General features: G+C 38.1%; 3 protein-coding genes and 1 non-coding gene across 6 annotated transcripts in view; 2 read left to right on the top strand and 2 right to left on the bottom strand.

Annotated features, from left to right (window-relative positions):
* Positions 1 to 535, bottom strand: part of camk1b (calcium/calmodulin-dependent protein kinase Ib) — a 40,109-nt gene extending 39,574 nt beyond the window's left edge. Inside the window, exon 1 of one of the 3 annotated variants that reach the window (XM_041980085.1) lies at positions 464 to 535. The gene's annotated coding sequence lies outside the window, so the exon portion shown is untranslated. The remainder of the gene's footprint in view (positions 1 to 463) is intronic. The other 2 variants (XM_041980084.1, XM_041980083.1) reach the window with 2 other exon arrangements.
* Positions 536 to 5,463: 4,928 nt separating this feature from the next.
* On the top strand, positions 5,464 to 10,715 carry gnl3 (guanine nucleotide binding protein-like 3 (nucleolar)). The gene is made up of 15 exons (XM_041979824.1): positions 5,464 to 5,554; positions 5,767 to 5,825; positions 6,022 to 6,162; positions 6,342 to 6,461; positions 6,538 to 6,606; positions 6,680 to 6,815; positions 6,916 to 7,019; positions 7,392 to 7,542; positions 7,720 to 7,807; positions 8,862 to 9,042; positions 9,133 to 9,275; positions 9,483 to 9,619; positions 9,802 to 9,950; positions 10,143 to 10,218; positions 10,294 to 10,715. Exons 1-15 carry the CDS (start codon positions 5,542 to 5,544, stop codon positions 10,392 to 10,394), a joined length of 1,668 nt encoding a protein of 555 aa, XP_041835758.1. The 5' UTR covers positions 5,464 to 5,541; the 3' UTR covers positions 10,395 to 10,715.
* On the top strand, positions 7,132 to 7,266 carry LOC121637604. The gene has a single exon (XR_006009909.1). It is a non-coding gene; the product is annotated as a small nucleolar RNA SNORA47 (small nucleolar RNA).
* A 35-nt stretch (positions 10,716 to 10,750) lies between the features above and the next one.
* glt8d1 (glycosyltransferase 8 domain containing 1) lies at positions 10,751 to 15,141 on the bottom strand. The gene is made up of 10 exons (XM_041979826.1): positions 14,795 to 15,141; positions 14,657 to 14,703; positions 14,343 to 14,441; positions 13,242 to 13,452; positions 13,007 to 13,124; positions 12,817 to 12,901; positions 12,568 to 12,680; positions 12,323 to 12,489; positions 12,067 to 12,179; positions 10,751 to 11,776 (listed from the first exon to the last, which is right to left on the bottom strand). Exons 2-10 carry the CDS (start codon positions 14,670 to 14,672, stop codon positions 11,598 to 11,600), a joined length of 1,101 nt encoding a protein of 366 aa, XP_041835760.1. The 5' UTR covers positions 14,673 to 14,703; positions 14,795 to 15,141; the 3' UTR covers positions 10,751 to 11,597.
* Positions 15,142 to 15,191: the final 50 nt, after the last annotated feature.

The following is a 15,191-nucleotide window of genomic DNA, read 5'->3' as shown; positions in this document are numbered from 1 at the left end:
GAAAGGGTTTAAACTCGTCTTAAGTCTCACTGTTGTAATATCAGTCTTCTCAAAAGAGAAAGAGAAAGCTATCACTTTATTGCCAAGCATATTCCATGTCAGTATCTGCTCTTGGAAACTGCAGCTTCAGTTACATAGAGGTCCTCTCAGTGTGAATGAGGGTACAGTAGCTATATGACCCGACTGACGGCTGCTGTTGTCTCCAGCCGGCTCCTCTATCGCAGCGCTAATATGGGTTACGTTTGAACTCGTCAAATCTTCCACCAACAGTTATAAACACGTTACTCTATAGTCCGGGTAACACATAACGCAGCCTGTTAATGAGAGCTGACCTTTTAGTCTGTTAAATTTTGATTGTTGAAAGAAAATGTCAAACCCCCCGACAGGAAACCCCGCTCTGTGGCTTCCACCGCAGAGTCTAAAATAAAGTTTGTCATGACAGTGCAGCAGCGGGCCTCCTTACCTGAAAGCGTGCGGCCAGGAAGGTCCAGTGTTCGTCTGTCCCTTGTACTCGAGAAGCTCTCACCGAATCTGTACTGGAGGCAAGAGGCAACCTCACCAGCAGCGCTCCTCCTGACGTCACCTCAGGGCAGGGCGACGCGCGGACCAATCAGAGCCCGAGCTGAGGAGTCCAGGTAAAACATCTCTGCCTCACTAGTGGTCAGCCCCCTGCAGTCTTGACGTCCGTGCAGATCTAGCGATGACAGACTTGGAGATGAGTTGCTGCTTTCATAGCTGTAAGAAATGACTCCTGCTGGACACTGTTAAAGTCTTTGTAGACGTGTCTGACACTCGTACAGCTAAATGTGATGGTGCTGAAACTCTTGCAAAGATTAATCCTGGTTGCATGAAGCAACGGGTCTCTGTACACACACCCCAGTCTCCCCTGCATCTCCTCCATTAAAACAAAACCGTCACTCAAAGAGAACCACACAATGGTAAATACATAACAGATATTTAGGTATTTATGTATTTCCCATCTATTTGTAATTTTCTTTTTGTCCATTTTGATTTTGAACTTCCTGTTTGAAGGCAATTTCCCTGTACATCTTTATCATGCAGTCATTTTCAAGCCATTTTGTGCCATTCTTAGTTTCTTTCTGACACCCTTTTCAGATCAGCTCAAAGCACTCCAAACTCCTGGTGACCCAGGGCCTGTGTCAGTACATAAAAGCAACATCTTAAATTTAATATTGGCATTATTATTCACTGTTCCATTACATGTACAGGTGTAGATGCTGTACTACATGATCAAAGTTCAGATGACATAAATGACCAAATCAGTGATAATCCAGCAAAAGAAGCTTGCTTGACATTCAAACTGTGATTGTGGCCAGTGATAGATGGGGTTAAATAGCCACAAACTGTAATACTGTGATATGTCTTCCAGTTTGATCAGTTGTCAAGTTATGTTTGACCTTGAGAGAGACACATAAGCGCAAGCAGAGCCACAAATACCAAAAGGTACATTCACAAGTTTACTTTCATTTGTTTGTCGTGGAGGAAGTTGTGTTGTTCTGCATCAACACAACAAACACAAAGCAACAGAATAACAAAAGCATTTATATAAAATGTTTTTTTTATCTTAGCTGTGCAACATTTTTAAGTTTGGTTGTTTGGTGAACGTCTGTTTAAAGGGCAGACTTTAATTTGATGGTTTAGGAATTACAAGTCTTTGATATGTAGCTCTGTCTCCTCCAGTAGCTAAAATGTAATAGGACAAGCTGTTTCATGAACAGGTGTGAGCTACTCCTTCATTATGTCTTCATCAATTAAGCAGGTAAAAGGTCTAGAGTTGATTCCCAGTGTGACATTTGCATTTGAAAGCTGTAGATGAGAACCCACGCTATGCAGTCACGGAAGCTTTCAATGCAAGTGAAACAGAGCGTCCTTTAGACTGCAAAATCAAAACAAATCTATCAGAGGGATACCAAGAACATTAATAGTGGCCAACTCAATTATTTGGTACATTCTGCAAAACAAAAATAAATTAAAAAATAAACTAGAGGGGGAAAAAACAACACACACACACACACACACACACACACACACACACACACACACACACACACACACACACACACACACACACACACACATTTAAATAAAAATTAAGTTAAAATAATATTTTATCAATTCCAAAGAGGGATTATTACAATAAGAGGTTAATGATAATAAGAGTAAGATAATAAGGCAAATTTAGCTTTCAAACTAATAGTTTTACCTATCTAGATCTCCTATATTGGAAAAAAATACTCCACATCCTATCTATCTATCTATCTATCTATCTATCTATCTATCTATCTATCTATCTATCTATCTATCTATCTATTCAAACACTCAAAAATGAGACTTCAGTACAAGTTATACATTGTTCATACATACAAAAGCATGGGGTGGGGGGGGGGGGGTTAAATTGGAAATGGGGAGCAAATAAAAGGCTTTGATCAGATGATCAGAGGAGCCAACCTCGTGAATAAGGTTCAGTTTGTCTCTTCTCTGTGCAGGGATCAGACCATGCAATGCATTGCATGTAAGAGGTGTAATTTTGAAATAATTCTTCATGCTACTGAAAGCCATTAAAGAGAAGGTAATAACTGGGGTGATGTTGGACCATGGTTTTCTTAGCAGTCTAGCTGTAGCATTTGAAATCGTTAAAAGATGAAAGCGTAATCCAGGATTATGCGAGTAAAAATAAATTTGATCTATAATTTCCAAATGTCGGGCTGACAGTACGGATTTGATTTTTTAGAATATTTCATAACTGAGAAAGACTGAAAATGAGTAATAATGTAAGGCTCCACATTTTTATTAAAGGATTTATGTACTTAGGAGTTTAATGTTTCTATCAAAGGAGTGACTTCAATGTAAAAAATGAGCCAATCACAAGAACGTCTGTTTTATCAGGACTGAGATGGAGGACATTTTAGGAAATGTATTTATAATAGTTGCTAGACAATCATTATGTAAGATAAGGTTAATAAATTTAAATTTGACTGATACAAGTGGAGGAGTTACCAGTGGGATTATATGTAATGAAAACAGAATCAACCCCTTTGAGATCCCACATTTCCACTCAATAGAAGTTATAGTTAAAATACATATTAATTTCTGTTTGACAAGGATGAAGAAAACTATTTGAGTGTTGTCTCAGGTATAGCAACCCACTTTTTCTAATCTGTCTGTGGATAAAATCAAGTAAAACTAAAATGGTATAGTTTATTGATCTGCAACCATTAACGTGTGGCTGATTATTTTAAGCAAAGCTACTTTAGGGTCACATTTTTGGCAGAAGAAAGATTTAGATGTAGATATTGTACCTATCAACTGGCAGAAGAAGCAGGTTTTAATTATTATTCTAACTGAAAAAAGTTTGAAAATGTTATTTTTTTCTTTTTAGAAAAGGGGTGAGGAAACATTAGCAACCATGAAGTAATCAGTTTCACAGCCAGATATGATATACTGATAACTGATTAATAGCGAAAGGAAAGGTAGAGATGACTGGCAGGACTTCATAAAGATCACGTTTAGGATATGGAGTCTTAAACAGTACATGTCCCTTTTGAAATTACAGTTATTGTTATGTAAGAATTATTTAACATGTAAAAATTTTCCTCCTTATTTTGAAAGTCTGAATAAACAAGTTGCAAACAGATTAGACACAGTTTCGAGGGAAAGAAAAAAATCAAAACTTACAAACATCATGTTTCTAAGTGTACCGACTGAACTGATTTCATTACAGCACTCAGTCTTTTTAAAAAGACCCAGCAAGATTTTCCTCCTTGTAAAAGTGATAGCTCAAGTTGCCAAAGCATGTTCCCTGCACAACCTTCTTCATGGCTCCAACAAGATTTTCCCTCCCTCCAGAAGGCTGTGCATCATGTAAAGCTCTTAAGGCTGAGGACAAGCAGCAGCCAAGCTTGATGCTGCCACCACCAGGCTATACTGTTGTTCGTTTGGTTATGCTGTTTGCTCAGCATTGGTGTCTTTAGACCAGGGCTGCCCAAGTCCGGTCCTCGAGATCTACCATCCTGCAGCTTTTAGATGCAACCCTTCTCCAACACACCTGAATCAAATGACTGGCTCGTTACCAGGTCTCTGCAGAGCTGAATGACATGCAGATGACATTTGATTCAAGCGTGTTGGTTAAGGGTTGCATTTAAAAGTTGCAGGGTGGTAGATCTCGAGGACCGAACTTAGGCATCCCTGCTTTAGACATTAAAAAATTCTTTCTGTGATTTTGGGAGATTTTGTCAATTTATTCAGACTTGGCTGCTTTTTATAGGATTAATAACCCTAACCCTCTCCCTCATAATCCACACATGAAAGTTAATAATACCGTAGACGGAGCTCTGCTCTCTTCTTTGTCTTTTCTTCAATGTGTCTTTGGCTGACATCCTGTCTTGGGTAACATAATTATTTTAACTTACATTCCCTAATTGTTGATTGTCCTCTAGTACACCATTTACAGCTAATGTCTTGGAACTCTATATTCTTCTGTAACTCTTATCTGATTGATATATTTTATAATAATTTTTCTTTTTGTAAATCAGAAACAGCTGAAGTTTACTTGTAGACAATCAGAGTGACTTTAATTAGTGGCAGAGGTTTGGTTATCACAATTTAACATGAAACAAAATTTCAACAAAAGTTGGTCAATTCTGAACTAAATTACATTCTCAATTATACCTGGGTGTGTTAGACCCATTTATAAGTTTAAACCTTAATTAGACTCAACTAATTAGAATAAGAATAAGAAACCCTTTATTACTCCCTCAGTGGGGAAATTGCTTTGTTGCAACAGTACAGGTGCAGTAATCATGTTTTAATATTGTCTTTCCCCACACTGGAACTTTATTTCTTGCAATTTATCTATTTTATTTTAGCATCTTCCTTCTGTTTTTATTTCATTAATTGCATTTCTTTTAATCTTTGTTTTTTTTTAAACACTTGTATTGCTTTTTGCACCCTGCTGTAATGTTTTATGTTAATCACTTTGAATTGTCTTGTACATGAAATGTGCTATACAAATAAATTTGCCGTGCCTTGTCTTGCCTTCCCTGTGAACCTTAATTGGATAAAGCAGTACAGAAAATGGATGAGTGAATCATTGTTATATCTATGTCATTGTATTACCAATTTTATACTTTAGTGCCTTAGCTGATTATGCATTTTATCTACTAAAGTTATATTCTGAATGCATGTAATGTTATAAGTAATGTAGTAGCTAATGTACATTTGCTGCCAACACGCATCTAGTATGCGACGAGATAACCAACACCAAAATGTTTAACTTCTGTCAGTAGTGCAGTATGATACATTGCTCAATGGCAATGTAGTTAATATTAAGATATTACTTATCTAAATAAATAAATAAATATTAACTTCAGTGCACATGCAGTAGCACCATCTAGCCTCCCAGCCAGCAGGTGGCGGCATATTAACTAACCGCAGACGGAAGCGGAAGTAACTACATGGAATTTGTACAGTATTCCACGTGCGACAGCATTTCAGTCACATTGGCAGGTTCAGCGTTTGACGATGAAACGACCTAGTAAGTACAGTTGCATGAAGACATGCATATGTAAAAAAAAAAAAAAAAAAGTAAATAAAGAATACATATAGAATTGCTTCGTCCGCCTAGCTGTTAAATTTGTGAGCAGCAGCTTTCGCTAACTGTTACTAAACTGCTTAGTTTGTGTTAGCTTCTCGCTAAGCTAACTGTTCAGCCAGCTTTTAACTTTTAATTTTACCTTTCTTTTTTAGAGTTAAAGAAAGCCAGTAAGCGGCTCAGTTGTTCCAAACGTTATAAAATACAGAAGAAGGTAAGTGACTTAACCTTTTTATAACATCATTGCCCTAGTTGTCATACCAATGATAGATTTGTGGCTAAATGTTTTTACGGATGTTTTTTTCTTGTGTGAGCAAGAGTGTCTTAGTACTTCCAAGTTTCTACATTATTTGACTAAATTTTGACCTATCCAGATTAAACGTATTCACTTTGTGGTGGTCTGCATTTAGGTCCGCGAGCACAACAGAAAACTAAGAAAGGAGGCCAAGAAGAAAGGAGTGAAACAGCACGTCAAGAAGGATCTTGGAGTGCCTAGTAGCGCTCCCTTCAAAGAGGAGGTCCTCAGAGAAGCAGAGCAGAGGAGGCTACAGGTTGGTAACCATTTATAAAGAAAGTCTCCCCCAGACTGATCGGACTCTGATCCTGGCCTCAAAAGCATAAGAAAATTGGCTATGGTGCTTCCATTCCACAAAATATGGTGTGTGGGTCTGAAGTGATATAAACACTGGGTGGCTGTTTCCAGATATATTTTGTCAAATGTGACTCTTAGATTGAAGAAGAAAAGGAACAAAAGAGACAAGCTAAAAGGGAAGAGCGAGCCCAGAAAAGGAAGAAAGAAAAGGAGGCTGCAAGTAAAGAAACCGAACCTAAGACTAAGAAGACTCGAAAGGTAAAAGGCCAACTTTGCACACTTTGTTTTTATTTTATAACCAGCTAACCAGCATATTTGTAATTTGTTTTCATAGGACAAAGAGGAGAAACACACTGCCCTAAACAGGGGCTCAAAACAGTTTCTTTGTGCAGAACTAAATAAGGTAAACACATAATTGCAATCATTGCATTAAACAACCGAGTAAAAGATTAACTCACACGGCCTCATTTTTTAAGGTACTTGATGCATCTGATGTAGTAATAGAAGTCCTTGATGCTCGGGATCCGCTGGGATGCAGGTGTCCACAGTTGGAGGAGGCTGTGTTGCAGCGAGAAAGCAACAAAAAATTACTTTTGGTTTTAAACAAAATAGGTAATTATAAATTAGATGCAGCCAAGCTGAAATATTATTTAAAGAGCATCTGTAGTGAATTTCATTATATTTTCTGAACTTGTCCTTTTCTGTGTTTTAGATCTGGTACCCAAGGACAATGTTAAAAAGTGGATGGAGTGTTTACAACAGGAGTTTCCAGTTGTGGCTTTCAAAGCATCAGTACAAATGCGGGACAGAACAGTGGTAAGAAGTCTGTTTTTTACATCAGAGAATTTAGTTTTAAAGCAAAGTGTCCGGCTTGTCACCTTGTGATGAACTTTATATAGTTGATGTTTAATGTTTTGCTGTAATGATGTGGAGGACTGAGAAAGTTGAACAGCTTCTGTTGTGCTGTTGTAACTGGTTTTTGCCTCCAAGAATAACTAACAAATCACATGGTTAAGTCACTCTGGCATACACGGAGTTGATGTGTGTGTTTGTGGATCATTTACATAAGTTTAAATTGTGGCCAAAATGCAAGCTTTACTCACTAAATCTTTTTTTGTTTGTTTGTTTTTTTTGTTTTATAAGTGAATGGTATTTCAAAGAAGTAATCTTTTTGTTTGTTTTTATCAGCAAGCCAAAAAGAGCAGAATAGTGGCCTCCAATGAAGTACTGGACAAATCAAGGGGTGCAGCATGTTTTGGTAACATTTGTCTTACTGAGCTGCTCACAAGTTATGCTGCTAAAACACAGAGTGAAGCTGCACTCAAAGTGGGTATAGTGGGTAAGTACAACTTTAAAATATTAATGCATGTTTTTACTTTTGTGGTTTCCATTGAAATTGTATTGAAGTCATTGGTTTTGCAAAACTCTGAGGGATAGATGTATTGTGCCTAGTTGCTTTCAGTACTTTGAGTGCATGACTTCTAAATGAATCTTTTCCACATTATGTGAACCACAGGATTTCCTAATGTAGGGAAGAGCAGCCTGATTAACAGCATGAAGGGAATGCTGGCCTGTAATGTTGGCATAAAGAGAGGCCTCACAAAGTAAGTGACAATAAATCTTTCCATATCTGAGCAACATCACCTCAGATTTGTTTCACAAGTAGACATGAATGTACAGACGTGGACAAAATTGCTGGTACCCTGCGGTTAATGAAAGAAAAACAATGTTCACAGAAATAACTTGAATCTGACAAAAGTAATAATAAATAAAAATTCTATGAAATTTAACCAATGAAAGTCAGACATTGCTTTTCAACCATGCTTCAACAGAATTATTAAAAAAAAAAAATAAACTCATGAAACAGGCCTGGACAAAAATGATGGTATCCCTAGAAAAGGCTGAAAATAATGTGACCAAAGGGGCTTGCTAATCCAAGGTGTGTCCACTAATTAGCATCACAGGTGTCCACAATCTTGTAATCAGTCAGTGGGCCTATATATAGGGCTACAGGTAGTCACTGTGCTGTTTGGTGGCATGGTGTGTACCAAGTTATAGACAAGCATGTTAAAGGTAAAGGCTATAAGACCATCTCCAAACAGCTTGCTGTTCCTGTGACTACAGTTGCACATATTATTCAGAAATTTAAGATCCATGGGACTGTAGCCAACCTCCCTGAACGTGGCCGCAGGAGGAAAATATAGACCATGTCTGTAAATGTAGACCGACCAGCCACAACATTTTGTCCACCTCACCTGTCAAAGGAGTTCGGACCTATCATGATGTACACACAGAAGATCTGAGGCATGGCATGACTAAAACCAGAATTTGTAACTGGTGCTCTCAGAAACTTGAACACCTCAGACTCGTGTTCTTTGAGCACTTTTTTAGCTTTTGTAGCACCCACAGCTGCCCTGCTTGAGAAGGCAAGATTGTCTGTTGCTAAATGTCAGATTAACATCCATTTTAATGCAAGAAAAAAAGACTTTTCCATCAGACCATTGCACTGTGGCCAGATTAGCCATGTTACTCACTTGTCCTGTCAGTGATCTCAGTGTTGTGGCTGATGAGTATATATTTTAAAATGTTAACATGGTTCTCATTACATCTTTTAGTATATTGCCATGATTTAAATTTAGTCTCTTTTCCACATATTAGATCCATGCAGCAGGTGCACATCTTGAAGAATGTAAAGCTAATAGACAGCCCAGGAATTGTGGCGTCACCATCCAATCCACAATCCTCAATGGCATTGAGGAGCCTGGAGGTGGAGGAGGGTCATGAAGAGAGTGTGAAGGATGCTGTAAACACCCTGCTAGGGCAGTGTGACAAGACCCAGGTAGAAAGAGTTGCCAATGCAGAGATGTCATGTGATGAAAGGCTTAATGGATTGGATTGCTCTAGAAAGTGACTTTTTGCTTTGTTTCAGATAATGCTTCAGTATAACATCCCAGACTATAGAAATTCTCTGGAGTTTTTGACCCTGTTGGCTAAAAAGCGTGGTTACCTACAGAAAGGTGGTGCTCCTAATACGGAGCAGGCAGCCACTACTTTCCTTGGTGATTGGACAGGGTGAGTGTTTTTAAAATAAAAAGCTTATAAGTGTTGGGCAGCTGCAGGGCATCACTGTGGAAATGAAGACATAAAGCAATTCCAGATTTCATTGTGAGGACATTTGATCCAACTCTGATCCAGCTGGATGCCAAGCTGCGTGCAGCTATGTAAGCACAGGGTAAATGTTTTGAGTCATAAACATTGACCTCTCTTTTGATGTCTCAGAAACAAACTAAGCTACCACTGTAAAGTACCGGGGACCCACTGCCTCCCTACCTACATGTCTGACGCTGTGGTCGATGAGATGCACAAGGACTGGGATCTTAACAAATTGAGGGCAGGAAATGAGGAAACACTCAAAGGTGAAGTTATAATTTAGCTGTTGAAGTAGATGCAAGTGAATTCCTAAATGTATTGTTGAGAATGTAATTACTGGTTCTTAGGCAATGACTACCCCGAAAGAAAACAGAGCTATATGGTCTTTACTTGTCTTTTTGACCCAGTGTATTAACAGTTGTGTGGCTGAAATTATTTCCCTTCATAGGTGTTAAATTTCCAAACCAGGCTAGTAGTATAAGCTTCACCTCTGAAGGTCCAACAGAAGGTCTGCTGAGAGTGGCTGATATAGCTGAAGAGAAGCCCGGCCCTGCAGCCTTAGAGGGAGATTTGGAGCAAAATGACGAGAATGATGAGGTAACTGCAGATAGAAAACTGTCATGTGTAAAATTCTGCTGGTCTCTTGTTGTGGAAATGAGGACAAAAATGCAAGTCTTGAATTGTTCATGAAGACTTCTAATCCAACTCTGATCCTGCCAACTGGGTATTTTATATTTCTGTATCTTGAGTGCTGACATTTAAATAGTTGTAACACCTGTTTTCTTGTAGCCTGAACAAACTCCTGTGGACTCCAAAGAAGCAGAGGAGCTGGAGACCCCAAAACCCCAGAAGACATCACTTAAAAGTAATTATTTTCAAACATTAGTTATTCAGTAGTACACCTATCAGAAAAGGTTTAAACTTTGTCCTCTCCTTGCAGAAAAAAACAGTCGGGTGCAGTTTGAGTCGGTTCCCATTGACTACAGCTTGACTACAGCTAATACGGATGATGCCTATGACTTCAACACAGATTTTAAATGAGCTTTCTCTCCATGCTGAGCTAATCCCTGAACTTGTGTAGTTTAATGGACATTCTGACCTGGCTTTAAGATACAGGAAAATACTGATGGTCACTTTCAAGATGCCTTTGACCATTTGCCTGCTGTTTACTGATATAAGTTAACTTCACAAGCCCTTCCTCTTAAAGCAAACATACATATACATATCTAGTGGCCATATTTTCCATGTATTGGTAAGTTTTCCAGTTGTAAACATTTGTAGGTCACTTGTAATATCAATGCAGAATACTGTATATACAATAACCTGTACATGTATTAATTAAAAAACCTGCTTTTTCCTCAACTGTCTTCAAGCACCAGTCAAACTGTGGCATTGTCTTGGCTGAATGATCTTTATTTTTTCACACTGTTCCAAGATATACAGATTTTTTTTTCCCCCATTTGTTTTCAAAATACATTTACAACATTGAGGTAATTGCTTGTCATTGTAACAGAAAAGCTCTGACAGAATGCATCAGATAGTTCAGCAAATGTGTTTAGTTTCTGCAGAAGTTATGTTAGTGGCCTGCATATTAAAAAAAACAGCTGAAAGGCACCAAGTATTCATTTACAGTTGCAGCTTGTTGTAGCACAGTTTGTAGGTAATGCAATTCATAGTGGTCAACCTACAAGAAATATACACCACTACTCAAACATAAATTGTATATGTAGTAAATACTTTTCCCACAGTTTGTATTGAACCATAAAAAAGCACCATCATATTAATGTGGAGTGAAATTATCAGAGGACATCGAACACATTTAAACTGGGATTGCTACACTACTGCAGCTCAGCTAAACTATAATTCTTTAGTATGTTACAAGAACGTATCAGTATTTAGCAGCCTGTAATCTAATAAAGCCATAATTACTATGATGGCTTGAATTGTACATCAAAATCTCGGCACACATTTGTAATATACACATGCTGGGTCGAACATGGAGAAGGGAGTTGGAATGTGAAAGTCTGCTTTCAATAATTTATCAAAATATCAGGGAAACCGTACCCTTTGAGCTAAGAAAGCAAATCTGTGTTCAAGGTAATGTCAGAGTAAGAAGGCCACATGTCCAGAAGACACAAACCAAAAAGCGTAAAAAGGAGGCCTTACTTAGTCCCTGAGTTATAAGAAGCCACTTCGTGCTCCCGCTGGGACTGGGCCCGTCCAAAGGTCTGTGAGACCCATTTTTCAGTCTGTGTGTCTTCGCACAGGATGAAACTTTCCTGTGGGGTCAGGAACGAACCACCTGTCCCACACTTCGGAAAAAGACGATGCTCTCCCCCAGGGCTTGTAATGTCCATTCCAATGTAACAGTTTAGCAGCTTTCACAAACTGGGAGGAATAGCGGCTTCCAGCACCCGTAGAGCCTGAAAAGTTGTCATTTTTTAAAAGGTTGTTTTACATAAAGGTTTTTATGAATTATTAGATATGTTATCCAACAATTACTTTCAGTCCTTGATTTGAGTACCCTGGATGCATAAGTTATAAGTCTTATCAGGACAACTGTAACTGAAGGCTGGTGAAATGTTGAATTCCTTTCTCAAGATCTTCAGATTTCTAAGCACTGTACTGCAACTTCTATTCTGGAAGATAAATGGTTTTTCTATAAAAAGTTCAGTTCCTGGTGGTTTTCTAACAGGAATGACCTGGAACTTACCAAGGTGTCTTACATGCCACAAAGGATCAATGGAGGAGTGACGTTTGTAAAAAGCAATGAGGAGTGGTGGAGTGGTGATGCTTTCTGCAAGTGTTTTACTGTACAGATCCTCCCTGAGGACAAAAAAAAATCCATAAAGCTTAGTGAAAGGTTTTGTTTCCGAAGAACAGTAAGATGGAACTGATCCAGTTTCTCATTTAGTGGTCCAGTGCTACCGCTTTTAGGATCCATCATGACACTTGTGTGGGTAACTTACTGAGTGTTAAGCTCCATCCAGTGCTCCAGCTGTTGGGTGATGTTTTGGTTTCTCCATTCAGTTAGATTGGCAATAATAACCCCTGGGTTGAAAGAGCATGTGTTGGCCCTCATCCCCAGTTTCTTTATAGCATCTTTCTTGAAGTCCAGGAAACCTATATAGTTGTTCTAAAGAAAAAGATGTCTGATGTGATCAAACATCACCATATTCTAATACTGTAAACAGTTCTTGCAAGAGAAACCCACCTGGTTTCCAGCCCCCCGAATGATCCCTTTAGCAGAAGCTGAGTCACAGTCATCAGAGAAGGCAGCTGCGTGTCCTGGTTTGAGGCTGGTTTCATAAAGCTCTTGAATGTCTCCTGAGACAAAAAAGAAAAACGGGCACGTGTATCCATCAATATACTTCCTAGAAAACACCTCTTATTGTTAAATTCTGTGAAGCAGATTTTGTTTGGCTTCCAATACAAGGTTTCATCCTTTCTAGTGGCTTCTTACCTTGTACGATGATATCATCATCCAAATAGATGCCCTTCTCTGCATCAGGTATGTAAAAAGGCAGATAAAACCTGGCAAAAGTCAACTGAGAAATACACCATTAAAGCCAAATTAACAAAAAGGTCAAGACAGATAAACAGCAGCATGACTAGTAAATCTTAGATTTTTCTGTCGTATTCAGTTTTCTCACTGGTTTTGTAGCCTCCACCGTCTGAGCATTTTTCGGTATCTTCCCATTGAGGAGTTCTGACTTGAAAATAACTATCTTATGTTTGACATTTTTTAAGTGTGTCTCACTCAGCCACATCCTGTTGGTAAAATACAGAAAGTTTTGTTAGGCAACTTAAATACTGAAAACTCTCCTGTGTTTGTTGTAATGTGATCTCAAGGGTAATACAGTAAACAAGATTGTTTCAAATTCTTACTTTAGGTGATCAACTGTATCATTCAGCGTTACAATAGTGAAGACCACATTAGCTTTACTATTCTGATAGACACTGTTCATGGCAGCAACCACAGCCCCGAGTCTGTCCTCTGCAGCAGTGATGAGCACAGGGATTTCCTCTCCTTTCCTACCCGACTCTTGCCTATTATTTGGGGACAACTCAGCCTCAAAGGGAAGAATCGGTCCAGCATCTGAAAAGAAACACATTCCACAATAAACATTTTCACTCCATTTATAAATGCATTCAACTTTTTTCTAGTTCTCTACATCACGTAATGATTCCCATAATGTGATATTTCTGTGCTCTGTCCTTGACTTTGTACGATGTTTTTCTGTCTTGTCACTAAGAGTATCTTCACAGTGATGATACAGAGACAGATGTTATTCCTTTATCAAAGTAGTTCTCACATTTTGTGCTGTAGGTTGGGTGAAATGACGTGATTCACCTTATTCATTACGTATAGATTGGCTTTCTACATTATGTAAGCACCTTCCTTACAAGGAATAAAACTTATACAACCGCAACATCATCTTTTGATGCTCCAGATCTCTTTATTTTCCAGAATTTTCACCATACAATAAAATAATAAATTGCATATTTTGATATTTTGTAGCGCTGTTCAGACAAAAGGCCTATTTTAATCACAATTTTGTATTTTACAATTGAATAAAATCTGACTAATCAGTCTCATTTTAATTGGTCCCAGAAAACAACATTAGCAGCAGCCATTGTTTCGGTAAAGATATTTCAAAACTTCACCCTACTTCCAACCTTTTTTTCTTAAACGCTAAAATGAATGATGAGGGTACAGCAAAAATATTTGTTGACTGTCTTCAGTTTTCCTTTTATTTATCATCAAAGTTGTTATAATATTAAAAGGATTTATGAGACATCTGACAATTGTCTAAAATATATTAAATGTATATAAAGTAACTTAGAGCAACAAACATATCAACCAGCTTTATCTACAAGTTGCCTTTTAAATCTTGTTAGGGTCTCCATCTCCGAATTTAAAACATTACACACAGCTGTAAATAAAACCACCCCAAAGTGTCCCCTGAATGTGGCACACTCATATACCTGAGTTTTCTTTGTGCAAGAGGTCACTGAGGCTCAGGAGATTTCTTTGAACAATGATCAGGAAGGCCACAGCCAGGAGCAGCAAAATGACCACGTTTACTGTGAATCACATGGAAAAGCTGTTGTTAGCAGGAGGTATTATGTAGAAGGCAACAGTGACGCCAGAAATTTGTTGAGTTGTGCTAAAAACGGTAATAGTGGGTACATTTTTCTGTTACAACTATCTTCTGTTTATGTTTATCATTCTGAACGTTAACACATAATTATTACAAATACAGAAAAAACAAATAAATTAAAAAAATAAAACTTCCCACCTCTCCTTAGTGTCATGTTACCCGTCTCATTGGTGCTTCCAGCAAGTCTAATAGAAATAACAATAATCAACAAAAAGAAAATTAATGAAGCTAAACAAAAATAGCGTAGCTGACTTGAAAGCACGATTAACTTGCAGCCTGAATGAATCCTCCGTTGCGTGTTGGCCGCATAAACACGAGCGCAAACCGGTGGCTATTAACGATGTGTTAAGTATGTTTAGATTAAATAAATATTGCAGTCCCCTTAAACTTTTAAGAGTAAATCATAGACATAACTAATTCCCGTTAAAGCCAAAGTGCCAACTCAACATCAACAAGTTTATCCTTTCCGATATCACGACAGCACGTAGTAATAGCTGTTTGTTGTGCGCCTGAATGAAAAATGCAAAAATATTGCTTTCCGATCGTTTTAAGTTCGCGCTGCCTTTTTGGAGGGAGTTAAAGCTCTCCAGAAATTGTGAAGCAAATTTACATGCAAATAGTTGGAGTTCACCAAATTCATTAGATTTATTAATCTATAAACTTGCACTGCTAT

The sequence above is a fragment of the Melanotaenia boesemani genome, chromosome 3, assembly GCF_017639745.1.
Source record: "Melanotaenia boesemani isolate fMelBoe1 chromosome 3, fMelBoe1.pri, whole genome shotgun sequence".
Taxonomy (NCBI): Eukaryota; Metazoa; Chordata; class Actinopteri; order Atheriniformes; family Melanotaeniidae; genus Melanotaenia; species Melanotaenia boesemani.
Note: the sequence above shows the minus strand (reverse complement) of the source record. Positions and strands in the feature narration are given on the sequence as shown.

Coding starts and splice junctions, on each gene's coding strand:
- glt8d1 (XM_041979826.1), bottom strand. Junction 12,490..12,567: donor TTCGGGGGGCTGGAAACCAG/GTGGGTTTCTCT, acceptor CTTTTTCTTTAG/AACAACTATATAGGTTTCCT. Junction 12,180..12,322: donor TGGATGGAGCTTAACACTCA/GTAAGTTACCCA, acceptor TTTTGTCCTCAG/GGAGGATCTGTACAGTAAAA.
- gnl3 (XM_041979824.1), top strand. Junction 6,462..6,537: donor AGACTAAGAAGACTCGAAAG/GTAAAAGGCCAA, acceptor TTGTTTTCATAG/GACAAAGAGGAGAAACACAC. Junction 9,951..10,142: donor AAAATGACGAGAATGATGAG/GTAACTGCAGAT, acceptor GTTTTCTTGTAG/CCTGAACAAACTCCTGTGGA.